We start from the raw sequence: 27,680 nt of genomic DNA, 5'->3' as shown, positions 1-27,680 counted from the left end.
AACCTATATAGATAAAATTTTGACAAATGTATTAATAAAAGTTAAACACAAGATTATGACGAATCCAGTATCTTCTAAGTTTTCATGCATAACACTTCTCTGTAAATTTATCAGTTCCTAAAAAAAACCTCTTCCAACTCTCCATGATTACTTCAACCAAACAGATAATTCAGATCTTCAGAGAATCAGTAACATTTCCCTGCAAGTATGTGTTTAGTCACTCCAATTCCCAAAGTAACTCCATTCGTACATAGCCTTTTTCTGAAACCACCATGCACAACAATCCTTTCCCAGCCTTTAGATTTGAACCAGGCATACATTCCATAATGACAGCTCCAAGTGCAGACGCCTGCCCTCACCTTGGATGTATAGTAGTTCATTTTACGCAGCTAACCCCACATGGAAATACTTCCAGGATCCCTATTTTACTTATTGTCCTTTAAATGGTGGCACTTTGTGCAATACTTGTTAAATTAAAAACAGGATGTCCTTGTACTTTTAAGAACTTAGTCATCAACCATTCCATTGATAGCCATATTATTTCAGGAAGAGTGACAGTTACCTTACTTGTGTCCACCTCATTTTCACTTTGGACCAATATCATTCCACTTTGCAAGAGCTTTGAGATCCACCGTTTCAAAAATCCACTTCTGAGTCAATGATTTTTCATCACATTTGGTCACAAATATTTCTTTGTTACCAGGATTACAGTCAAGGCACCTCGGATTCCCACCATGAATCAGCAACTGTTTTTCCTGTTTAGGACAAGTAAAATCCAATTTCATAATCTTATGACCGTACATATCCAGAACACCTAAAGTTAAGATAAAAGTAGATTGTCAGGTAACTTACATGATCATATCGCCATAGTTGATTACCCATCATTCCATGGCATGACCACAACAGAACTGGGGCTTTAACTTCCAGGCTGGAGACATCCCAGCACATCGCTCTTTTGTTAGGCCGGATATCCTTGTGCCATGTTAACACAAAATTCTAATAGTAAACAAGAGAGGATATTATTGAGAACTCATCTAGGAATAGAATAAAGAGAAATTAACACTGCAAAATTTGGACTCAAAAGTTTTTAGAACCAGAGATACTGGACATTAAATTGAATTTATGATATTAGGTATGCAATCAGCCCTCGATTCCTGTCTCTTCTATTGAAATTGATGGGAGTTCTTTCTTTTTATCAAACTTGAACCAAATTGAATGACATTCAATTATTCTAGTGATAGATCCTGAAAATTAATACATGCAACTCTTACGTGAACATAATCTAGATTCATGCTCCCAAGTTTAACACATTTTGAGGTTCTAATGCAGAAATATAGGTTCCAAATGATGTAGCATATGTTTACAAAGGTTGCAAATATTCAATTAATTTGATACTCATATTTTCCAAAATAACCAACACATATTTGCTCAAATTATCTGGATAATCATTTAAAATTCTTTAAGGCTCCTTATGATTGTCTAATAGCCAATGACAGTTTGAATAAAGTGCAGGAAATTAAGTTCATTCCTTCAATAGGTAAATTCATTTCCCTTTAGTACCAACTCAAAGGCTTTCTAACTGTTAAAATTTTAAGCATATATGTATAGTAACCCACTGCCATCAAGGGACTCATAAAACATAACAATTACATTTTTTTCACGTCAATCACCTACTTATAGTTTCAGACTGTTAAATGAGCCAATTCTGATTTACGCAGTCAACTTTTTCTGAGCATATTTCCACTCAAAGTATGCATGCATACTAGATTACATGGATGAAAATTTGTCAATGACTATCTGTTCAGTGGCTTAGCCGTACTTCAAAGGTGAGATGAAGTATTCACTGGAAGATGGGTTACAAGGGTAAGAATTTATTGGAAAAGAGATCAAGAACATATACTAAGCCATAGGAGTAATCAAAGACAATCTTTCAAGGCACTAACACCAAGGTGAAAGATTAAAGAAGTCCTATCCTTTCTTATCCCATGCCCACTTCCTCACAACACCCACTGAGAATACTTCAACCTAGGGACAAGGACTGCACACAATCTTTTGCACAACCCAATCACATTTTCATTAGTATGCATATGATTTCGACAACCTTCGGTGTACTTACGTCGAATGGGTAACAATTTCAGTGCAATATCATTTAATTCAGATGAAATGTATGGGGGCCTTTCATTAAAAATGTAAATCATAACAACATACCTTTACCTACACCAATTTTAACAGTCACTCTCAACGTACATAGCCACACTGGATGAAATGAACTTGTCCCACCTTTTTTTCAAGTCATCAAAGAACTAATGAATAACTGATCAAAGCACTTTTCCACTTGATAAAATTATTTTACGACCGGGTTTCGATGTATTACATCATCATTTGGTCAAATACATCGAAACCCGGTCATAAAATAAAAAAATTTTATCAAGTGGAAAAGTGCTTCGATCAGTTATTCATTACGTTTGACTTCCAACACATCACGCCTGAAGCTACTCAATTTGTTTGTCAAAGAACTGTTAGAAGTCAATTCATGATATAATTACAGGAAATTAAATGATTATGGTAGGTTTTGAATAGACACAAACTAGATAGTGAAATGATGATAATTCCCTTGCCTCTACTAATTAAACAACCCAACACTACAATAATCCCCTCATCAATTCTGTATACTTCCTTCTACCAGCATCTCATCCAACATTCCAATCTTATTCCTACCCCTTCCTCACTTGCCTAACATTCTCCCCTATATCACAGTCTTTGGCATCCCATTGCCAATCAAAATGTTCTAGATTAATCTTTCTTGCCTCCTTTGGTTTTCTTCCAAAAATCCTCTCTCCTCCCCCACCATGACTAGCACTTCATTTGCATCCCTTTCTATTCATTCCACCTTTTCCGTCATTTTCGAGACCCACAGGACAAAAGTATCCAATCTATGCCAATCATCTTGCTTCAATGACTATGTTTCCATGCTGTACAAAGCCCAATACTCCATTTCAATGCTTTGACGAGCCTTTTCTTAACATCCTTACTCAGCATCCCGGACATCAATTCCCTCCTCTTTGTGAAAGCTTCCTTGCCTAATGCAATTCTTCTCCTTGAGTCCCTAATACTTTGACCATTTTGGTCTTTTAACACTTCCTAGATAGGTAAACGAATTTCTACAACTACTGTGACATCATCACTGAACTGAAGCAAGTTAATTTCTAAGCCATTCACCTTAAATGTCTAGTCATTGTGCTTCCTTTACGGCCTCTTCTAGATATACACTGAATAGTGTTGATGATAAGTTACATCCTTGTCTATCTCCTTAGTTTATTTTGCTTCTATTTTTTGCTGTTTTTCATTTGCCTGGTTGTTACCAGATTCCATGACACACGTGTGGGCATACTTTGTCTTGATGAAAGATGACTTTCTTCCTTGCCAAACCTTGCCTTTTTCTGTGTATCTTTTGCTGTACTTGATCCAGGAGGTTAGTGTAGCATTGTCTGGTAATAGTTTGACCAGGAAAAAGATAATCTATCAGCAGAATCCCTTTCCCATCCCAGAAAACTGAAGCCATCACCTTTCTGGCTGACCATATTGTCTTCGCTTTCTTTGGTGGTGGTGAATCAACATGTTTCTACTGCTTTGACTGCTGTTGTCTCCGGGGTGTAGAAGTGAACACAAGTTTCATCTGTGGTCACAAACCGGCGCAGAAAATCTTGTTGGTTGCTCTTAAAACAGGTCAAACATAGTTCCGAAATTTCCACTCTGATGTATTTGTGATCCTGCATCGAGAGTTGCAGCACCTATCCAGCAGATAATTTTCTCATATCCAATTCCACTCTTAAAATGTGATGTGACCATTCAGATGACATCCCTACAGCTTCAGCAATTTTTTGCCCTGTCATTTGGCAATCCTCCATGACCATTTTATGCACTTTAGCAATAATTTCTGGGGCAGTGACACATTTTGGCCAACCACTACATGGATCATCATCTAAGCTGTCCAGACCAAACTTAAACTCATTCGACCACTTGGGAACAGTTGAATATGAAGGAGCAGAGTCCCTCAAAGTGTTCTGAAAGTCCGCATGAATTTCCTTTACTTGCATAGCTTTCTTTACGAAGTATTTAATCACTGCTTGAATCTCAATTTTTTCCATCTTCACGAATTAATACACGAGAACAACAACAGAGTGGCATCCACACCACAGATCTCTTCCCAGAACACTGACACATTATGTGTGTACTCATAAAGAATTACCAATGATTGCACTGTAAACACATTGCACTAGCGCTGACATCTGGTGGTGGTGATTCTAAGAACCTTTCAAACTACCATCATATTATGCTCTTCTAACTACCACTTTCCCAGCCCACAGGATGTACTTTTTTTTACATCAAATGCACTCTAAATTCAGCCTGTATCTTGCGGGCCGGGGGTACAGGGGTATAATTTTGACCAATTAGCGCACGCCGATTTTCCACAAAAATACTAGCAATTACTTATTTTTTCCTGAGTTGAAAATAGAAAATGGTTGATGTTATTACAAATGTCAATAATATTACTGTTTCAAGTCAGTAGTAAGGAACAGAGTTTTAATATTTTGTTGGAAGTATTTCATTAAAAATTCCCAAATAAAGCGTAATTGTAATCAATGTAGAAGGTTAATTCCATCTCACTAATGGTGCTGAGTCAAAACTTAAATACATTGGGCCAACAGGGATGGTGCCCCTCTGTTGATACCTACGTGCACACATTATATCTCTCCTGATAAAAATCTACAGGCATTCCACCTTAAATAGTTCAAGTGTCGTAAAGGCAGTTTTCCATACCTTTGCTTTCAATACAAATTTCAATAATATCAAAATAATAACAGAAACTAGACATCGCACAAAAAATTAAAATGATAATAACCTCATGTGATCTTAAGAGAGACTACTGTCGTAAATTATTGCATTTAAACTTAAATTCATGAAATATACTTCAGAACACAGAAACAAGGAAGCCGAAAGACATTTAGGCCCAGGGATGACAAAATTCCAGCATTCTATTATGAATAGACATTTGTATACGTGTAGCTGCAAATTTTTTTTATTTAATAATTCAATTTTCTTCATACTGAGTGCTGAGATCATAATAAATTGATCTTTCCTGTCTTATTCAAGTATTTTTCATAAATTCTGACCTAAAAATCAGGATACATCTATGGGCCGGGAAATACGCTAATAAAAATTACTATTATTGATTTGATTTCACTTTAAAATCAAAAAATGAACTTTCACTTGTTTTCTTGTCTTTGTCTTGCACGCAAGTCAAATTTTTGATTCAATATGTCATGGCAAAAAATAAAATTCAATAAATACGTTAACATCTTATAACAGAACATACACAATGAATGTACAAGGATTTTGAAATAATTTGAAGGGTTAACCTGTTCTCCACTCTGTCCTGGGTGATCCTTCATGCATGGCTCTAATCCAAATCTTTCATCTTTGCTCTTCAAACGTGTGTCCACACACAGATCAGAGGCTGCAACACTTCTTATCTGTTCAAGTGAGTTTTAAATCATTAAACAAAGCATGTACACAAAATATACATGATTTTTTTTAAATAAGCATCATAATCGATGTCTCTCTATTTTTTACAAACCATATTTCTAATATCTACCTACTCTGCCATTTCTCTGCAATCTGGTATTTTACTTGTTTCATTTTTGAGAATGTATGTGTGAATAATTCCATTTAAGACACAAAAGAATAATGGCTGAAGCAAGATATTCAAAATCTTTAAACTAATATTAAAAAATCAATAGGAATGAGTAACTTAAGTTCTAATTTTCAGCTCTTTAAATGGAAGGTTTACATCACCATTGAAGATTATCCATTATTATTAATATCAGTTAAGGTGGGTTTTGGATGGACACAACCAACACATGCATTTTGCAAATTCTTTGAGCAAATCTGTAATTGCACTATGGTCATCATTTTATCTGGTACATATCATTACATTCCCATATTTAAAAATATCTTTTCCCAGACTTTCCAAAGCAAATTTCCTCCACAGTTTTACACCTTTTAAATATTGGAATAAATTGATTCACAGAGTTTTGAACTACATCTTGGAAAGTCATATTTCATTGAAACCTCAAATTTAAATACTCGGCATTTACACAACTTTACGGCAAGGATAAGTCTCTACATTAATCAATGCAATCAAAACCTCAAATTTTCATTCCTGCAGAATTTGGAGCATAAAATCTCACTGCTCACAAGTCAATGACAAGTCCATTTTTATCACATTTTCTCATCTTGGTTTGGTTGGCAACTGAATGTTTCATGAAAAAGTTCCAGTGTCAAAATCATCTGCCTAGACAGATATTAGAATCTGGATCCCTTGATATCTGGACATTAATCAAGTTTCTCCTCTTACACTTCAAATTTCCAAAACTTTGAAGGAGCAACTTTACACATCTGAATCCCAGGCCAGGGCAATGATTTTTAGTGGAATTCTAACATTTCAATGCTCATCAGGCATATCTATCAGCTTTAAAATGACTGTGGTGGCATTTCTCACATTTCTTTGAATTTGTAACATTTAATGATCATGTGATTTATAATAGTTCATGAAAATTAGTTTTTGCTAGTGAATTGTTTATTAAGGAATATATCAATCTATTTTTAAAACCATCATATTGGTTCTCCATTAGCATGGAACTCTGAACTGAGCAAAAGTTAGTTTTTGCTTTTCCAGTGGGTGTGGTTTTGTCAAATGACATAAAATTACATTGACATTGATTCAACCTAGTTAGTATATTATTTCATTTTAAAGTCGAATAATATAACTTTACAATCGTTGCATAACAAAATCACATTAAAAGTCAAGCATAAGCTGAAAATTCTATATGCAGTATACACAACTATAGGGAACATGGGAGTATACTGAAAAATTAATTGTAAATGTTTAAAATAAAAATAACACCATTGAAGCAATTCAAAACACTGCTTTTGTCTATAACTGCTGCTTCCTCAAACTCCGATAGTAATTCGTCAGAAAAGCATACTGAGGATCTGTAAATCTAATACATAAACCAGTGATGATGAAAATGAAAGTAACAAAAATCATAGTTATTTCTTTGGAATCCCTACTGCCTATGACTCTATCGACATATTGTCTGCACTTCCATACAATATGATAAGCAAATGGTATTGCTATTTTACCTATATTTAATAGGAATCATTCATTCCTGTATTAGAAGTTTTGCATCAAATTTTCAGTGTTAGGACTTTTCATTCTCATTTTTTACACCTGCTTGCATGAGCATTTTTTTATGTTCATATTCTTTATTATTTTTACAACCCTGTGAGATATTTCAATTGTGATAAATAAAAAATTTGAAAATTATTTTTCTCTCCAACCACAATTTTGCCTCCACGTCAATTTTATGCAATTCTTCACTAGTACCCACAAAAAAACCCAAGGTTTCACTGGCCTTCTGAATACTTGCACATATAAAGTATAAATGGCCCCACAGATATATATTTATTAATTTTTTACCCATGAAATAAAACGTTATTTGTAAAAAGAGGCATCTTCCATATTCATTTTCATTTTCCTTTTCCAAAAGAATATATTTTCAATAAAAATTCAAAACATGTCATCACCTATGCTTTTCAAAACATAGGTGGAAGAATTGGCTAACAAGGCCACTAAAGAACTGTAGAAAGTAATGATATCAGGTGGAAAATTGATGAGATCAATTATTATTCCATGAATTTGTATGTTTGTTAATGCACCTATAAATGTAATTGAATCTTAACGAAGCCCATAAAATTATGTATTGTTCTATGGTGAATAAATCTATCTATCTATCTAGTATGCAGATGATAAAGCTTCAGTTTGCCAATCAGCCAAATGGTTACAAGAATTGTTAAGGGCATTAGAAAGTCAGTGTTCTGAGTAAACAAAAAAAATTAGCTGGCTTTGAGAGAGCGGAAGGCTAAGTTAAATATTCAAATGGGAGTTTATTAATAAAGCAGGTTGATAGTTTACCTATCTTGGAAATGTTTTGGATGAAATGGTCAATGTTTTAGGGACAAAAGTGGAAGTATTGTGTTAGGCAAAGAGGTTTTCCAAAAGATAAGGAAGTTGATGACAGAGACATTGGGTAAGAATGCCAAAAAAAGAATTGTTAAAACTTTTATATGGAGCATAATTTTTTATCGCATGGACACAAGTTCATTGAAGGAGGAAGCTAGGCTTTTGAAAATTTTTAAAGGAACATTGGAGGCTTTTGAAATGTGGGTATGGGGAAGGATTGAAAAGGTGAAATGGACAAAAAGGAAAACAAATAAGGAGTGCAATGTATTTAGGGAGAGGAGAGGGTATTGTTGAGATAAATAAAAAGGAGACAGGAAAGATGGATGCAGACCATTTTGACTGTTGATGGTATGTTGAAAACTGTGATAGAAGGGAGAAAGTTAAGCCAGTGGGGGAGGGATAGTGTTGGATGTAAGGCTATGTTTTATGAAAAGAGGAAAGAAACTGTATCATTGTACCATTGTATAAGCTTTGTACATCTAAAATCTACTTTAAACAGGAGAATACCAATAAAAATAATAATACCAAGGATAATGCTTAAGCCAGAAATATGATGCATGCCCAATATCAGACAGGAATAATCATAGGAAACAATATTCACAAATAATGCTAGGTAAATAAATTAAACAAATGAATCAAGTACAGGTTTCGTACCTCCCCTTTGGCAAAATCAGGAGGCTCCACAGGTGGGTACTTCTTAGTCAAGTCAAAAGCAATTTCTTCCATGAACCACTTAAAAGGCTTGCACTTCAAATTTTCCCTCAATGCCTTCTGAGCTGTCAAATCACCTGCGTCTATCTTTCGATAATGAGGCCTTCGATCATACAGGTACTCCTTGTACTCATCCATCCAAACTTCAGCAACTCTGCGATAATTCTGCAAGAGGTCCATACATTCACTTGAAGGTATTCACAATACTTGTAATTATATTAATATAAAATAACTATCACTAATCAAAAAATGCTTTGCCAATGCCTTCAGTAATGCAAAACTTGTAAAATCCAAAGTACCTAATACAAAGCAGTGACAACCATTATGGGCCATGTGCCAAATACCATGCATTGAGAAGTCATGAGAGATGATTGAATTAAATAGATGAATTCAATGAAAATGCCTTCCAAAAAGCAAACTATTTGCTAAAAGAATATAATAAAATGCTCTTTTTATAAGTACAATAAAGTGTATTGCCCATTAAAGAACAGATGTATGTATCAAATAAAAATCAAGTGAAAATTATTGATGGTCCACAATAGTTTCCACCCTTAACTAATAAAAATAACAAGGTCATTTCAATAAAATAAATGCTACAGTTTTGGCTATTTCAAAAAATCAGTTTCTCACAAGATAGTATCATGATGCTTTTGAATAAATAATGCAGATAAATGTGGAAAGACAGTCAATCACCATTTGCCAAAATTAACCCACAATACCTCCTTCATGCTTGATTCCTATCAATTACAATTTCTCTCCTGTAGCATTATCTCTTTCTTGAACACAACGAGCACTTTATCTTTTTCTTTTCATCTCATTTTCTGAACTCTCCATACTTTTATCTCGAAAACTTCCAACCTTCACTTATCTTCCCTTCTTAGAGATTATGTTATACACCCAAACAATACCATTCTACATATTTAAATTTTAACCAATCTTTCCTTTATATTTTCAAGCAAAGTCCCTGATGTCCTTCCCTCCTTTTCACAAGTACTTATGTGGTTACTGCAACTCTTTTCTATATATATATCACTACTTCCATGCCCATTATCAACTAATATAATGCCCGAATAAAAAAATTGTCCAATCTGCTCATATTCAAGCCCTTCTAATTTGATATTTGCATTGGCCTTCCTATTTCTAGAAAATGTATTGCATTTGTAGCCTTATAATTGATCTTCATGCCAGACCACTCACCAGCAAAGCAGTCAGCAGGGATAGTAATACCTTCACTAGTATATTGTTTTGAGACTTATCACTTTCAGATCAGATCTACCTGTAAATGACTTGAGCAATAGTGCACAAACCAATGAAAATTAGCATTATGTATTACATAAAGGGATTACCTAAGAATCTACCATGAATTATGGAAAATAAAAAATCCATCATTTTGTCTAAGTATGTCCCTCCTCAGAAACATGTTTTGCCCCAGGGTTCTACAAACATTTTGGCTTGTTCTTCACTGCCAAGCAGGGAGTGATCAATCACGGCTATCATTGAGAAAATCTTTGATTCTTAAACAGAAGGGAGAAGCGAATAGTCTTTTTCTTCGCTTATTTTAACACTTAATTGCAGTAACAGAATCACAGGAAATGATGAGTTGCCATAGCAATGCGTGAAAGGAGAATGATATATCTAATAACTTTTAAATAAATTACATATTTTTTAATAAGACCACATAACACAAGGATTTAAAAAAAATATATTATTAGGGTATTAGCAATCAAATAAAGGAAAAAAAATTAGCCAACATTTACTAATTTTAATTTGAGGTAACTTATAAGGTTTTACACACTGGTAGCAAGACCATCAAGCACTCTTTTGAATTGGATATTTGGGAAGTTAACCCACTTAGAAATAGCACTTCAATTACAGCTAATTTAAACAAAAACACATTGCCACCATACTGTTACATACATATATTCCAAGGTATTTCCAGGCTTTCCTGCTTGACCAGGTGCAGGGCCACCCTGATGAGATATGACAGACAGGAGAATGAAGGACGAAAAAATTTGAAGGAAAACAAAACCAATAGTTAAGGAATTGTATTCAGATTTACTTAGTGGGAACATGAATGTTGAAGTAATTGATACGGAAACTTACACCCTACCATTTATTATATTTCGCTCGGGTATGAGCAATGAGTAACAAGACCATTCATTCCCAATCTAGTTGAAAAATTATAAATTTAATGATGAAAATAGGATCATTAAAGAGCTCCTTCCATACCTTCATGAAATTAGCAAATCAGAGAAAAAATTAGGCACTAACTGGGAACTATGAAGAACCCAGAATATCTATCCCTCTACTTTTCATAGGCAGGAATGTATGGCCATGAATAGTACATGATGTTATGGTTGGAATGACAAAGGAAAAGCTTAAAATGCTCATCACTTGTTGGTTATCCATTGATGTGTTTCCCAAATAAAGTAAACAGGGATTAGTTGCAGCTAGAACTTTTATTATAGCTCCTCTTGTTATCAACCCCCAAATCACCAGAGTTCCACATTAGCTAAAATTCATGTGCCCACAGAGCAGCAAACATGAAACAATATGACACATTAACGAAGAATTTTCATTAAATACTTGTTATCATTGTTCACTCCAAGTGAAACCTTATTGATACCACGCTAAAGATATCAATTACAATGATTAAACATTAGGAAAATAACCATTTTGAAGCATGCTGTGGCTATCAATAACTAACAATTTAGACTTCAGATTTACATTAGACTCACTAATTTAAAAAGATAACTCTTCAGAAAATACTCCTAATTCATGGAGTATTATCATCATTCACTGCAATAAATACAATAGCATAAAAATTGAGGGCCAAGAAAATTTTGGTAATTGATCGTCCTCTTTAATACTTACCTTTCCCACAAAATCCCCACGACCAGGATTGGGAAAAGGTGCAAATTTCCGATAAATATGGCCAACACGAGAGCAGGGGGCATCTACCATCTTCCCTCCACACTGCCAAATCTGAAATAACCAAGTATATAAGAATTTATTAATCAGTCTTAGCATTTTTCAAGCTTAAATTATTCCAATTACTAGTCAATAAAATTAAATACATGTCCATATATGCAATAAATAAAATGTATATACTCTAATAAATAAACAAAGTGTAAGACACTACTCCAAAAAATTACCTTTGAACCATTGAAGTGCAATGTAACTTAACTCCATTGGGTATATTAGATACACAAAATTGCTACCACAAATAATTTTCAAATGTTATACAATAACTGGGATAAAGGATGAATATTGATGGTTTTAAATCATTAAAAGTCTGACACAGAAGTTAAAAAGCACCCTTCATGGTAATAATCCAACCGCCTTCACAAAATAGGTAGAACTGTACTGATTAAGCTCTTCAAAAATTAGGTATGCAGTCATTCTAGTTTTTGTGGTTTTTGACATGGGAGCATGCATGAACTCCATATGGGAAAATTCAGAAGACAAAAATTGAAGCTTCTCTGTCGTGTGGAAGTCTGGCATGGAAAGTAATAAGATATCAAGAATATTAAAGAGATGCTGAATAGGAAATAATGTCTGGAAAGAAATTATTTATTCTTATTGAAACAAGAATAGGTTGCAATAAGGCAGGACATCAGTACTCTTGAAAGATAGGCAGGGGGGAGGGGAAAGAAAGGGCATAATAAAAATTCCTATTCATATTCACCCATTTAAGACACTTTTTTAAATACAACTATATTTTAGTAGTATCCTAAATTCCATAAGGGATGCATAACAAATCATAGAAAATAACAAAATTACATGTAAAGTCCACAAAAAGGATAATATAATCAAAGATAAAAATGGAAAAGTTTGGACTAAGCGTAAATTCAAGCATTTTTAACTGGATTTAAATTAAGATTTAAAAATGCAAGACACAAAATTACACACCTTAAAAGATAACTCATACTGCTCTCCACCCCAAATGTCCAACCCTTCATCATATCCTCCTAGTTCCCAAAAGAACTTTGAACTAATGGCGAATAATCCTCCAGCCATGACAGGGCTCCTGAAAGAAACAATAAAATCACCATGCTTAACAAAACTTTTCTAGCTCAATTCAGTTAAGCTAAATGGCCCAAAACAATCAAAGCAATAGTCAGAGGATTTAGTAACTTTTTTTCATGGATAATTGGACGTATCTACAATGTAATTCTGACATAATATGGCCCTGTGACTAACATTCATGTTATTTATGGAAAAATCATCCACCAAGATAATATTTAATAGGAAGATTGTGAGTGTTCATGAAAAAAACATCGCATTTATATCCTCCAGTATACGTATATGAGTGACCAATAAACAGGTACAGTGGAACCTCGCTTCACGCGCACCTCGCACAGCAAGTAATTCACATAGCAAGCAAAAATATTGGTTCCAAAAACGACTCACTAAATGAGCAACTATTCGCATGACGAGTGACAAGGAGAAGGGAATTTATTACTTGCCTGTTACTGAAGTTAGTCTCTAGCACTCGTTCCCCTAGCATCTTAGCGCCGCTAATGACCACACATTTTTCCAAATTAGAGTTCAAACATATTATTAGTGATTTTTTTGTGCAAATTTTAATAATATTTTGTGTACAGTTTTAAAATTGATCCCAAAGAAAAATCCATAAGAAGAAAGCCACAATAGAATAAAAATAAAAAGTAACAGTAGTAATGAAAAGTAAAATCATTGAAAATTGGGAACAAGGTGTGAGCATGGCTGATCTACATGTAGTATGCACATTAACAAACAGTCAACATCAAGGATTGGCCTTTTCTTCAAGAGCACAAGCAAGACTAAGGAAATACGTAGTCGCTTCACACAGATTGACAAGAGTATCTACGCAATGGTTATGTATTCTCATCGTGTTGAAATGTTGCTTTTCATATGCATAAATGAAAAGCAATTATACCACACCATTAACAAAATATAATTTTTGAGAAGGGGAGAGTGATTTTCGCCGACCTCGTTAATAAGATGTTAGGATCATCAACAGTCGAACAAGTATTTAATGGGAGACGTGCCTGGTTCAAGAAGTCAACGAGGAGAGCTTTTATTCACCATGTTGTGAGGCATCGTGAAGCAGCAAGCTCTGAGTCAAAGGCAGCAGAGAACTTCATCAGTGACTTCAAAAAGCTCGTAGATTCTGAGAATTATCAGCCACAACATGTTTTTAATTGTGACTAGATGATTCTCTTAGGGAAGAAGATGCCAAAGCAAACCTGTATTTGTGCACATAACAGTAGAAGAGAATGTGTTTCCCAACCACAAGGCAATGAAAGGCCATCTCAAGCTGCTATTTTGCGCAAATGCAAGTGGCAATTTGAAAATCAAACCCCTGCTTGTTTACCATTCAGAAACACCACGAGCCTTCAAGAAGTGCTAAGTCCAAAACAGCAGGTTATATGACATTTGGAGGCCACAGGAAACTTTTGTATTGTACCATGCATACAAAGCATTGCCCTAATAAGACAGTGAAGATGGGTATATATTTATTTAATGATCGTTTGCGTTGTATTTTTACCAAATTTTTAAGTGTCGAAGAAAACAAATGTCTCTAGACAGCTTTCTAATAAAAAGGAATTAGGTACACTATATCATAAATAATAAACAATTTAATTCAATTACTTTTAACTTTTACAAATTGAGTTTGCAATCCCAGTTTCTTCAGTCGGCGATATAAGAAAAGATTAACATGATCCACAATCCTAAATAATGTATATTGAGGTGGTACTGTATATTTTTATGAATATTTATTTATTTGACCTATTAGCACCCCAAACAAGGTATCAAAGGCCTTCCTTTTACATTGGATTCCGTAAATAAACCATAACAATACAACAGTAATGGACTCATAGAAAATTAATAACAATAAGACATAAAACACATTTGCATCAATCTTCAAGGGAATATAGCATCACTTTATATCACTTCATGGCACAATGAAAGATTCAAGGGATGAGGAACACATGCATAATATAACTTCTATTAAAAACTTTTTAAAAAGTTATTCGACAAAAATATTCATACTAAGAGCCACTCAACCATATGCAGCTGAATTTTCACGAAAATAAACAAAAAATATGGCAAGCCCGAAGGAATCAAATGAATTTTTTTTCATCATTCACCCATCATTGATTTTTATGGCTGCCATAGGAAAGCAAACTAAGTGATAGGAACAAAATATAAATATAATTCAAAAAACATTCATTAATTTATGTGTTGATTGAATATAAAAAGATGGCATACTTAAAAGGCTCAGTAGGGTGCTTGAGGTCTTCTGGTAATAGGGGGAGTCGCTTGTAGAAGAACTCCCAGTCAAATGCACCCCGTGCTCCCTCATCCTGGGCTCGGTACATGAAGGTTTCATAGTCAATCACATCAATGAAGGGACAAACACAGGTGCGAGAATCCTGAGCAATTGGTTCTACAGCCAAAGTAAAATAAATTACCATTAAAGACACAACGAAAACGTATAACATGAAAAACATTTTCATGCAAACATGCTACAATTAGTAGCAGTAGTATTACTAATTATGGAAGACAACTGACAGCTGTGGTCATTTGTATCATTAGGGATAGGTGGGTAATTTGGTAGGGGTAGGATGTTCAGGGAATTGAGGAAGTGTGGAAAGAAGGGAAGACTAATTATGGTGATGGGATTAGTCTAATCTTAACAAGAGGCACCAATGTTTATAACATCCCATCCAATGGATAGAGTACTCCACCAGAAGTGCTCTTCTTAGCACCCAAAGTAGGGATCGGGATACCACTGAAAAAATTTGCCACCTCGAAGATTCAAACCCACACCCCAAGGTTGGCAGCCAGTAAACATTCTATTATTATCATATAAATCTCGTTGCAATTACGCAATTATCCTGGTGGCAACAGTCAAGTCTAGTCAACAGTCACTCTTACCATGCACATACTTACACAAGGAGAATAGATATGAGACAATATGCTCTTATTACTCTGAACCCCTCACTACAATTAAATTTGGATATCAGCTATAGTCATTATTATGAAAAACAAAAGGAATAGGTACATATTTTATTAGACTTGAGACAAAGAGTAAGTAACCTTGTGCTAAAGGTAATCCAATATCCACGAATTTTCCTCAATCTAGAGTTTACGCAAAATGAACCAATACCAAATTAAAATTCAGGGAGAAATAAACAAATGAGTATTCAGTACTAATCAATTATTATCCAGATTTATATTATGTCAAGTAGAATTCATTTATTTTTTTAATGTCCACGAGAGAAAACATGGAAAATTTAAGCTGTAAATTTTACTTTGTTTAAGTCAAGGAAAAATATCATTAAGTGCCTAAATCATTTACTTTTCCATTGCTTTTTATTTTGATAGATTTAAGTTCTAATTAGCACACACATTCACAATCTTCCTTGTGCCATGGATCCACTTGCACTGATGATGTATTTCACTTCAAACCCACAAACAACATGCCATGAACGTTGGGTTCATTAATTCTCTGAAAACAAATAATATTCCATGCGCCCAAGTGCCTATTGAAAATGGCAGGGTGAAGCTTAGCAAGAGAAGAAAGAATGCAGAAAGAGACCAAATATATATTAAGAAAAGAGGCGGTCTGAAGCTTGAAATCTAATCCAAATTAAAGGTAGATTGGCTATAAAACGCTCAAAATACCAAATAATAATAATTGGAATGCAACCAAAAATCACGTCCCCTGTATTTTATTCATCAGAGGCAACTACGAAATAAACTGGCATAGATTCTTCTCCCTATTGCCTAAAAGAACAATCAACAGAAGCACAGTTAAAATTAAGTGCTTTCAACTGAAAAAATCAGACACTCACCCAAGAGAGGTGGTAGCCAATTGACATTGGCCTCTGTATGAGAGTCAAGGAATACAAGGGCTTCCCCAACTGCCTTCTTAGCTCCTGCAAGTCTTGCTCTGATGAGTCCCATTCTCTCAGGAAGGTGTATAACCCTTGCTTTAGGCACATGAGCGGCTAAATAGTCATCCAGGGGTTTCTTGGTATGACCTTCAAGCACAGATATTAATTGCAAATTCAAATTCTAAAATCATAAAGGAGAAAAATAAACCCTAGAGCAAAAGGTGTTTTTAACGGCTAATCCTCAGGGAAAGCAGGAGCAAGGTTAACATTAATTTGTTGACAAATGAAGGAGTAAATATTTTAAGGAACAAAAAAGAAGATAATTTCATAATTTTCTTTAGCGTACATTATAAAGTCAATTGATATTCTGATGCACCCTAACAGGAGCTGGCATAGCTTCCAATCAAGACAGTTTTGGAAGCCATATCAGAAAACAATGAAATAAGTAGAGGGCCAAAGAAAGAGGAAAATCCAAGAAAAACTACTGTCAAGAGATATGAAGTATAACACAATCATTACATGATCTATGATGGGAACCATTGGATACTCAGATATTCAGCTTTAGATTAAATCTAGTCCAAAGATGTCAATCATGTCACTCTACTCGGGTTTACAAAATAATGCTAACATCATTCTATATTGTTAGGTCGGATAATAGTACCAAAATTGTAATAATAGATTATCACACACATTGAAGTTTCTCCCTAACAACTTATGAGCTAACCACAAAAAAAAAGAACCAAAAACAGGGAGGTCAGATTTTCAAGGGTAAAATTAGTTTTTTCAAGGTTTTGAGCTCCTGTTTTTAATAACTCTTACCCCTAATATAATCCGAAGTTAAATTTACATACAAAAGCTGCTAAATTTACATACAAAAATATTTCTGCTTTTTCCCACATGGCACAAGGCATTCATGGTAGATTCTAAATAAATCAAAATAAAATTTCCAAAATCTGATGGGTAAATACAAATCCCACTTGCAAGAGCGCTAACCTCCCTTGTAGTTTTGGAGTCCTACTGTATATAGGTTTTTTAAAAATTCATTTGAGGTTCTATATAATACTAACCATACCATATAATCTTTCATTTTTGGATTTCTTATTACTGTCATTCAGAAAATACAATAATTAAAGGTCAATCAATGCAAGCTCATTAAGGCTTTCAATAGGGGGTAACCATGACCCTGTCAGGAATTGATATTTCCTCGAGGATTAACAGTTAAAATAACCAAATGATGTGAAAAAATGCTTTTCATCAATTGGGAAATATTCTATACCTACTTGAGAATACATGAGAATATCAATAGTTACCCAGTGTTAATAAAAATAAATCATTCCTCTAACGGTGTAGAATTTATAGAAAGTAAGTACATAATGATAATTACTTAATTGTAGTGAAATAGAACATAGGCAGCTGTTTCATAGTGCAAACCCCAGTTATCTTAATTGGATGCACAAATAATTCTTCAATGAAAACAAATGTGATAATTATTTACCTTCCTGCAGAATACATAACAAATTGAAAGCCACAAGTTTCAAAAAAACCATTACATCAGTCCTTTTATTATATTCATATTAAGTTAAAATGAAGAAAATACATATTTTTCCTATGTCCATTCCACTATCTTTTTTCCAGTAAAATAACTTACATTCTCCATAACTCCAGGATTTAATGCTTAATTATATGTTTTCCCCCAGAATAATTTCAAGGTTCTTCCCAATCCTGGTTTTGAAGGATTAAATGATGGCCATCTACAGTAAGAGATATACCAAATTCTCTCCTTCACAGACTTTTACCTCATTTTTTTAATGACCAAGACCCTGAAATCCCTTCCATACACCAGGGTGTGTTTATATTTGTGTTTACCATTGGGGTTTCAACCATACATAGGAGAAGGATAGGCATGTTAGACAGAATGGAGATAGCTAACTTGCAGAATAGAGGGACAGTTGAATGTATTGTGCGTTGTCAGGAGGTGTTTTGTTAAGAAAGGCTAATTAATGTATTGGTGAAAAGTTTGTGCCCACCCAAAGCATACCGTAAATGGTATATATCCTCATGATAATATGGTTGATGTGTCATGAGAAACATCACGTCACAATGTAAAAATAGAAGTCAACATTGAATCCTGTAATCAAATTTCAAGGTTGATAAAATTGATTACAGTACATGTTCAGCAAAATAAATAAGGATCAATTAAAACAGAAGGTTACACCTAATAAGTATGGACAAACATGGATATTTGCACCCATGAACTCCCAAGAGTCTACCATTAAGCTTACTGAAAAATTTAAGCTCCAATTTTGAGGTTTAAATGTCAACAGTGCTATCAAGATACTAAAAATTTACAAACCTTTTGAGCTGAAATCATCAACTAAAATGATTTCTTTTATGATATGCTTTGGAGACCTATTCAACACACTATAAACTGTGCGTAGCAATGTACTCCAGTGTTCATTATGGAATGGAACAATCACACTAACAGTAGGGAGATTTGGTAGGTACTTCTTCTTCTTACACCTGAAATATAAAATATTAAAATGCTAGCATCGATCATTAATTCCAACAGTTTTAAAATACTAACAATTAATAACTATAAGCGGTATAAAGCAGTGGGCAAAAACTGGTACCCAGTATGCAGTGGAACCTCATACAACAAGCATAATTCGTTTTGGCATATTTCTCATAAAGTAAAACACTTTGTAAGTGAAAATCAATGAATTCTCCTCTGCTGTTATATAGATTTGTTAGGGCATTTTTTTTAGAAGAGACCCATCTCATCACAATTAAAAACCTATTGTGGCTGGTAATTCACAGAATCTAGGAGTTTCTTTAAGTCATTGATGAACTTCTCCGCTCTCTTTGAGACAGACCAAGCTGCTTCAGCATGCCTCACAAAACAGCCGATGCCGGTTCTTCTCTTAAACTTCTCAAACCACCCTTGGCTTTCCTTAAATCCTTCTTCAGTCATTGGTGATCCTGGTATCTTCTTAGCAAAGTCAGCAAAAATCACTTTTGTCTTCTCACTAATCATGTTCTTATTAATAGCATTGCCTTACAATTGCTTTTCATCTATCCATATGAAAAGCAACCATTCAACATTGTTCAGTAATTGTAACCATTGCGTAGATACTCCTGTCACTCCTCTGAACTATCTATTTCCTTAATTTTGTCCTCATTCTTGAGCAATCATTGATGTCGACTGATGGTATGTGGGTGCTAGATTAGACACTATTATGCCTCATTCACATTTTTCAACCATTTCACTTTTCGTTTCTACAGTTATGTTCATTCTCTATTTGATGTCTCTTTGTGGCTTTTTCTTCACAGACATTTTTAAAATTACCACAACATATTATTACACTTTGCACAAAAAAATTACAAATAATATGTCTGAAAACAAGTTTGGAAAAATGCAAGATCACAAACGACACAGAGATGTGAGTGGACCGATTGCTAAACACAAACTGAAGATCAGCGATGCAATCATCCTGCATATCCCCCTCTCCCTGTCACTCGTTGTGTGGAAAGTCACTTGTTAAGCGAGTCATTTTTTTTAAATAATTTTTGCTCATTATGATTGCTATATGAAGTGCTCTTTAAGCAAGGTTCCATGCATATATATTTGTATATTTATTTTGGCCAAATTAGCTTCAGCTTTTGAAAACCCATGATATCAATTATTGCTAACAGGAGAATCATGAGGCCATCAATGAAAATTACATATTTAGCACATTTAAGTGAAATCCCTATGTTCCTCTGAAGCATGATGACAAATTTATCAGATGTTACAATAAACTGCAAGATAATTATTAATCCTCAAATAGAATTTGGTGATCCATGGATCCTTAAATGCCACTCCTGGTTTGTCATTATGTGTCTCAGGCATTACATCACCAGAGTAGTCATGGGATATAAACCCACAAGCCATGGGTGAGCAGATACACTACCCACCTGAATGGCCTGGTAAGCAACTAACATTTTTTTTAACCAGACATACTTTTATTTTCTTCACAAATGGATAGAAAAAAGTTTTAATGGAAGTTCACAAGTCTCTTGTAAATCAAAATAGAAATTCACTTAAGATATAATTGATCATCCCACATCAAAGAGATGGCATTTGAACATCAAGCAAGATAAATGAGATTGTTTTCAATTAATTCCAACCATGGAAACAAGATCATCCACTAACATCCACCATTCATAGTAGTATAGAAGGCTTCTGCATCAATGCAAAAATGAGATTAGGGAATTTAAGATAATTCATTATAATCAGCATATCTCTTCATCAAATTCTCTCTCTAGAGCTACATGGAGTGCCATTAAACAACAGACAAACGACAATCCAGACCAGCAAATTTAACTTTTCATATTCGAGGGCTGTCCAGAGAGTAAGCTCCATTTTTGTATAGCATGAGAAATAGTGGAGGGAGCCAAATGGTCACTGTATTGATGCACACAGTATGTCCTTACACCTCAAGCTGCAGTGGCTTGAAGGTTGCACCACTTGTCGTTTGGTTACAATAGCGAGTCAAAATAAACAATACAATTGAAATTCCCACCAAATGAGAAGTCTGTTTGGGGATAAGGTTTTTACTGATTAAAAAACTTCAAAGCAGCTGACATTCACCAGGAAATTTGTGCTCTGTACGGACCAAATGTGATGAGTGACAGAGTTGTTCGACAGTGTTGTTATTCATTCAAGAGTGAACACAAATGTCCATGATGATGACAAAAGTGGCCACCCATCTGAGATGAACAATGAACTGCACTGCAAAATTGACGAAAAAGTTTGTGAAAACCAGTGTTTTAGAATATCTGAAATAGATTCGCTCTCTTGTCAGAGCGAAGGACCCAATCGGCCTAAAGACCCCAGGCATATACCAAGTCTCGTGTACCAGCAGAGATGTCTACATTGGAGAGACGGGGCAGATCATCAAGACCAGGTTGAAGGAACACAAAAGACACAATTAGGGCAGTCGGAAAAATCAGCCATCGCCGAACACAGCATCAAGATGGATCACTCAATTAATTTCAACGGGACCAAGCTACTTGCCCACGCCAGTGGTTACTGGGACTACATCATCAAGGAATCTATCGAAATCAGAATGGCAGGACAGAATTTCAACAGGGATACCGGCTATTCCCTCAGCAACACATGGAAACCTGTGCTAATGGAGGTGAGAAGAGAAAGGAATGGAGCACAACAACCCGGCGTCTAATCAGAAGCTCCTCCCCCTCTGACCAATCAGAAGTCATCTGACCCAAGAGCGAATGTATATAAGACGGCAAAAAACAGAGTGGCAATCACCCGAAGAGGAGTATATCCTAAAACAGGGTTTCCGTATTGTTTTATTATGTTTCAATATATATTTTATGTCAACTCTTGTAATTCTGTTCTTTACGGAAATAAAACCTTTAAAACTGAAGAGTGGCAATCTATTCTGCAACCGCTAACCTCTTTGTAGCCTTTCCTATTTTTGTTCTTTCCACCCCGAAGAGGAGTTTATCCTAAAACGGGGTTTCCACATTGTTTTTATCATGTTTAAACTATATATTTTATATGCATCCTTGTAAGCTTTCACTTCACGGAAATAAAGACCTTTAAAACTGAAAGAGTGGCAATCATCTACCCTGACGATGCACGATTCAGGCATCGAAACGTCGGCCAACATGGAACCCCTGACCCAGTGGAAGACCAGAGTAAACTTCATCGAGCAAACAATAAAATATCTGAAATCTTAAGAAATTTTTCCACTGATTTCTATGACTCTGTTGCATGGAAACACAAATGTTAAATGAAAAGTTAGGCTACCACATTTTTTGAGCTCGTCTCAACGAGGCTCTTCAAGATCCTGCCACCGATTGGCTGCATTCTCAGGCGGCAGAAATTTATGAAGAAGGAATTCATACACTAGTTCACAGCTATGACAAACATTTATATCTGTTTGGAAAATATGCACAAAAAATAATAAAGATATGTAGTTTTTAGATGAAAATAATAAACTCTCTGTACCTATTTCAGTGAATTTTTTAAAGCATAATGAAGGTTATTTTGGAAAAGAATGAAGAAGGTGAAATGGACCGAAAGGAAAACAAATGAGGAAGGACTAGGTATTGGGGGCAAGGAGAGGGGTTTGTTGGAAGAAATCCTTTGGAGGCAGGAAAAGTGGATGAAGAGGGCGTTGACACGCAGTGGTATGTTGAAGACTGTAATTGAGGGGCAAATGTTCGACTAACGAGGAATGGGCAGGATCAGGATAGGGATGTTGGACGGGATGAAGGGAGGAAGGAAGTACTCAGAGATGAAGAGGGACTTGATTTAGAGAAGGTTGCATGCCTGAGAATGATGTCTCATTATTTCTCTTGACTCCATCAAAGTTGCAAAAATCATACCATCTTTTACCCATATATGGTCTGTAGTTGGTGATGGGGTACCTATGCCCAAAATTAAGCAAGATGCTATGCTCATTCTACTCCATATTAGACATTTTTAACATTTTGTACACCTCTATGATAAGTCTGGTCCATAAAAAGGGATCATACAGTGAATCCAACAATTAAGACCTATAACACTACTTTCTCTTTTCTCAAAAAAATTTTGAAAACTCTTTTATAACATAATTAAGAATTATTCATATCATTTTAACTTACAACATTCATCCCACCATGGCTTTATTAAGGGGAAGTCAATCATGGCTGCTGCCTTCCAGTTTATTGATGCAATTGTTTGGGGTCTATTCAGCCAGAAAGAGATAATTGGGACCTTTTTTGATCATTCAAAACCATTTGACGCCATAGATGATGTCATTTTGTTTTCTAAACAAAAAGACATTGGAATGAAAGGCAATGACTTAGCCTGGACAAGGTCTTACCAATCTAATCATGAGCAAATATGACAAATAAATAACATACTTAGGCTGGTGTTAACATTCATAAGGGCAATGTGCTCATAAAAATGTTGGATGCCGGAAGGATCTATTCTAGGTCGACTATTATTTATTATTTTTATAAATAACCTTCAGTGTCATCTACCTAAGGATAAATAATATTATTTGCCGATGATATTTCTACATTATGCTTTGCTGATCAATATTCAAAGGTTAATGATTCTGCACACATGATTGTAACAAACTTGAGTGACCACTGAGGAGAAATAACTTAAAATTAAATTTCTTTAACCCATTTTCTAAATTTCCATGATAAATTCTGTCCTCCAATCCCAAGTCCTCTTCTCAGACTTGTTACCTTACAATTAATTCAAAAATTCAGTTCAACAGAATTTTAGATTAGGGTTAATACTAAACGAGTATTTTGACTGGCAATCTCACACACAGGATATTATTCATTATATGGCAACATGTACTTTCATGACTCATAAAATCGCTCTAGGTCTTTATAGATCCTTACACTAGTGTACTATGGTGTAATGTTATGGTGAAACACTAGAGTTGCGGCATAGGCCTTTTCCATGCAAAAAAGATCTCTGAAAACTATGGCAAAAAGAAGATGTGGAAATCCACTGTTTCTTGAATTCAGAATAATAAAATACTGAGCATGAAGAGCACTTTTTATGGAGCACTAATGGTAAATAAGAATCCAAGTTTATTTATGCCCAACTCAATGAAGTATATGATTACTTCACATGTGGAAAATATACATTTAATACAGAAGTCTTGTGCTGTACCTAAGAAAGGCCCCCATCAGTCTCCCTTATTTTTAACAAATTGGCAATTAACAAAAAATAGAGCCGCTGTAAATATATCCAAAACAGAAATTAAGAAGCTGCTACTACTCAAGTGATATTAAATTGTGAATGAATTTATGAGGGATTAATTGTGTTTTACACATGTATTTCATTTAAGAGAGTATTTGTAGTGTTTTCCAAATTTTATTTGGGTTTGCCTGCTATAACTCATGGAAAAGTGTATTCGTGTATTGTTCTAAATTCTAATTTCCGAATATATTTAATAGTATGCCCATAATCTACGTCAAAAGCCCGATCAATTGAACGATAAAACAAAATTAAATAAGATATAAATAAATATGTACATGATACTGCCACTACCATGACATCTCCACAAGAAAAACGTTTTGGCAATAGCAGTTTGTATAGATATACTATTCAAAATAAGTTCTAGGCAATACCTTTTAATGATAAATTTCAATTGATGAACATTAACATCATTTGCACTTTTCACTAATTTCCGATTTAGTACTCTCCCACCAACTATTATTAATTTGAAAACAATATAGGGTTGGGGCATAGCAAGTACATTTCTAGGATGCTTTGTCCATGAAATTACTTTTCATTAAGGTTTATACCTCATTGTTGATTAAATCTCAATACCAAAGTTACATTTTCTTAAATATCGTCGGAGACCTGAAGAACCTTGATCAAATTGCTCCGTTTGCAACCCCACTCCTCATTAAAAGATGAATACAAAGATTCTCACCCCGCATTCCGAATGTCTGGAAGTGACCTGTTGAGTGCGATCTTATCACTGAGGTAAGCGTTGAAGCCATTCACTTTGTACAATTCGGCTTTCTTGTCGTCATCTTTGGGGGAAAGATAAAAGGCTACACCGTGTTCACCCGGACCTGAAATAGATTTGAGGATTAACAAAACATCAAGGTTTTGCTACTGCATTACAAATGCTTTATAATCAACCTTTCCGCCTAATTTCTTCTTCTATTAAGTTGTAATCATGCCAATCTATCTTTCCCTCGTCCTTAAAACCTATAACCTGAAAAAGAATGTGAATATTAAGTGGCCAGTTATAACTTCAGACTACATATCACCAGAGCATTAGCCTCAAAATACGTACATCACTTGAACCAGGATGGAAGGCATCTAAAGCATTCGCTACTCCAATTTTATGCTGCGAGTTTATATTTCCTGAAATCCCCACTACAGGGGAATGCTTCCCTCTTCGGAGAATACGAAAAATAGTAGCCGTCACCAACATTGTGACACTGGCTACTAATAAAAACTTGCACAGATGCCTCACGTTGCGTCTGAACATTTTGAACATCTACTGATAATAATATTACACGTGTACAAAATGACAATGGAAAAACCGATGCCACCTTTCGTAGAAATTAATTGCATTATTTCCAGGGGAAAAACTAAGTCGACATGCACATGATTTTCTACGACTAAAGTACTGTACTTAACAAGAATACGTATAAAACCCGCACGCAGGCATAACTTAGCACTCAAGTAATGCCATTCAATATCTCCTTCAAAAATTTTATCATTCGGAATACGTAAGAGATAACCGCGATGTTGACGTACGCACTAAAATTATTGGTCTTCATTTGTCTTGCGGCAGTCAGTGTTGGAAACCAAACTTAAAGACCAAGAGTATATGATAAATTTACGAAATGTCCCTTACGTTTTTAATAGTTATACATGTTGTCACTAGACTGCAGCGTATGCATTTAGCCTAGTAGCAGTACTGTAGGAGCATTGGGATGGAAATAGCTCGGAAGAATAATTTAATAATAGCAATGGTAATATGAATGTAGCCATGACTGTATTTAGTTTGTCTCTAAGGTTTTGATTCATTCGCAAGTCAATCTAGAAACTTATCAATTAAGATCTCACATCAATAACTACACCATTAGGGGTAAAGCGAATCTAAATACTACTTATTGTAGACAGCCCTCAACTTACAACTCATTTAATTGTGAGCATTTTACTGCCTACAAAGTTTAAATCGGACGGTATCACAAATTTCAAGAATAGAGTATATACCTGGTTGCTTTCTAAGCCACTCTATTCAATTGATGAATTAATTTGTGACTCTCTTCATCATATTTAAGGATTTTTGTTTAAATATTAAGTAATTTTTACATGGACATTTAATATGGTTGTACCATGTATCAAAATGAATTAACTATTATTTTACTCATTTCTATACCTAGATTATTCCATATTAGAATTTTTGTTGGTTACATCTCTTCCTGGGCCACAAGCTCACTACCATTGTATATTTCATTCATTTGTCGCAGTGCATCAATCAGCCTACCTAGGGAGAGTCTCCAGTATTGAACATTAACTCCCCTTTTACACAATACCTTTTGCATTCCAGCGAAATTTTCTGCAGATTTAAATATCGGTTTGGCGAAATTTATTGTCTGAATTTTTAATTTATGAGACGAAAATAAGTGATGGTATCCCCATTCTCTCTTCAATTATAAATACGGGACATAAGGTAATTGAAACAATAGGAGTTAACAATGGCTATCCAGAAGAACTAATACATATAATCTACCGGAAGAAACATCAAATTAGTGGTAAACATTTACAACCCTGAATTAATAAAAGATTCCACTGCCAAATGGGGACAAATTCTCTATCTAGGGAAAATTTCTCAAAAACGAATCAAGAATTTACCGAAAGAAAAAAATTAATTTGCTTTTTCAAATAATTCATGCTGTAAGAACCTGATCTTAAACTCTAAAGACAGAGTTCCCAAAAAGGAGTGGATTGTATGAAATAAAGTGCTCGGAGTGTTCCACAATATATATTTGGCAAACGGGACAGAAATTTAAAGAAACGATAAAGGAGCACAAAATATGTTTAAAGAATAGGAACACAACATCCCTCTCTGCAAAGCACCTTATCGAATGTGAGTTTGAGACTGAAATTCTCCATTTTGAAAATAAAGGTCATAGACTTGATACATTGGAGCAATTAGAAATTTTAAAATATGTCCGTACCAAGGTAGAACTTAGGAAACATAACAGATTCAGGTTTAACTTTGTGGAATTCCTTCATTACGAGGGTAAAAAGAAGCTTAACATTTCCACCCAAAAGAATTTGGTGGAAATGTTAAGTTTCTTTTTACCCTCACAAGGATGAACTTGCAAACAAAAGTTTGTATCCCTCCTTGATCTACCTCACTTTCATTTCAAGTTCTCACCACAGGGTATCCCCCTCCCAAACAAACCCCAATTAACATCCAACAATTGATACCGAAAGCTGT

At 34.7% G+C, this 27,680-nt stretch overlaps 1 protein-coding gene across 1 annotated transcript; it reads right to left on the bottom strand.

Annotated features, from left to right (window-relative positions):
* On the bottom strand, positions 1-25,944 carry LOC139697792 (N-acetylgalactosaminyltransferase 6-like). The gene is made up of 12 exons (XM_071596637.1): positions 25,515-25,944; positions 25,358-25,433; positions 25,143-25,287; positions 19,040-19,206; positions 16,645-16,833; positions 15,056-15,233; positions 12,710-12,827; positions 11,672-11,782; positions 8,741-8,962; positions 5,421-5,534; positions 853-996; positions 1-755 (listed from the first exon to the last, which is right to left on the bottom strand). The coding sequence occupies exons 1-12, from the start codon at positions 25,719-25,721 to the stop codon at positions 585-587; spliced, it is 1,842 nt and encodes a 613-aa protein (XP_071452738.1). The 5' UTR covers positions 25,722-25,944; the 3' UTR covers positions 1-584.
* Positions 25,945-27,680: the final 1,736 nt, after the last annotated feature.

Source organism: Hetaerina americana, unplaced genomic scaffold (genome assembly GCF_022747635.1).
Source record: "Hetaerina americana unplaced genomic scaffold, ioHetAmer1.1.p SCAF_8, whole genome shotgun sequence".
Taxonomy (NCBI): domain Eukaryota; kingdom Metazoa; phylum Arthropoda; class Insecta; order Odonata; family Calopterygidae; genus Hetaerina; species Hetaerina americana.
The sequence above is the reverse complement of the archived record's forward strand: the minus strand, read 5'-3'. Positions and strand labels throughout refer to the sequence as shown.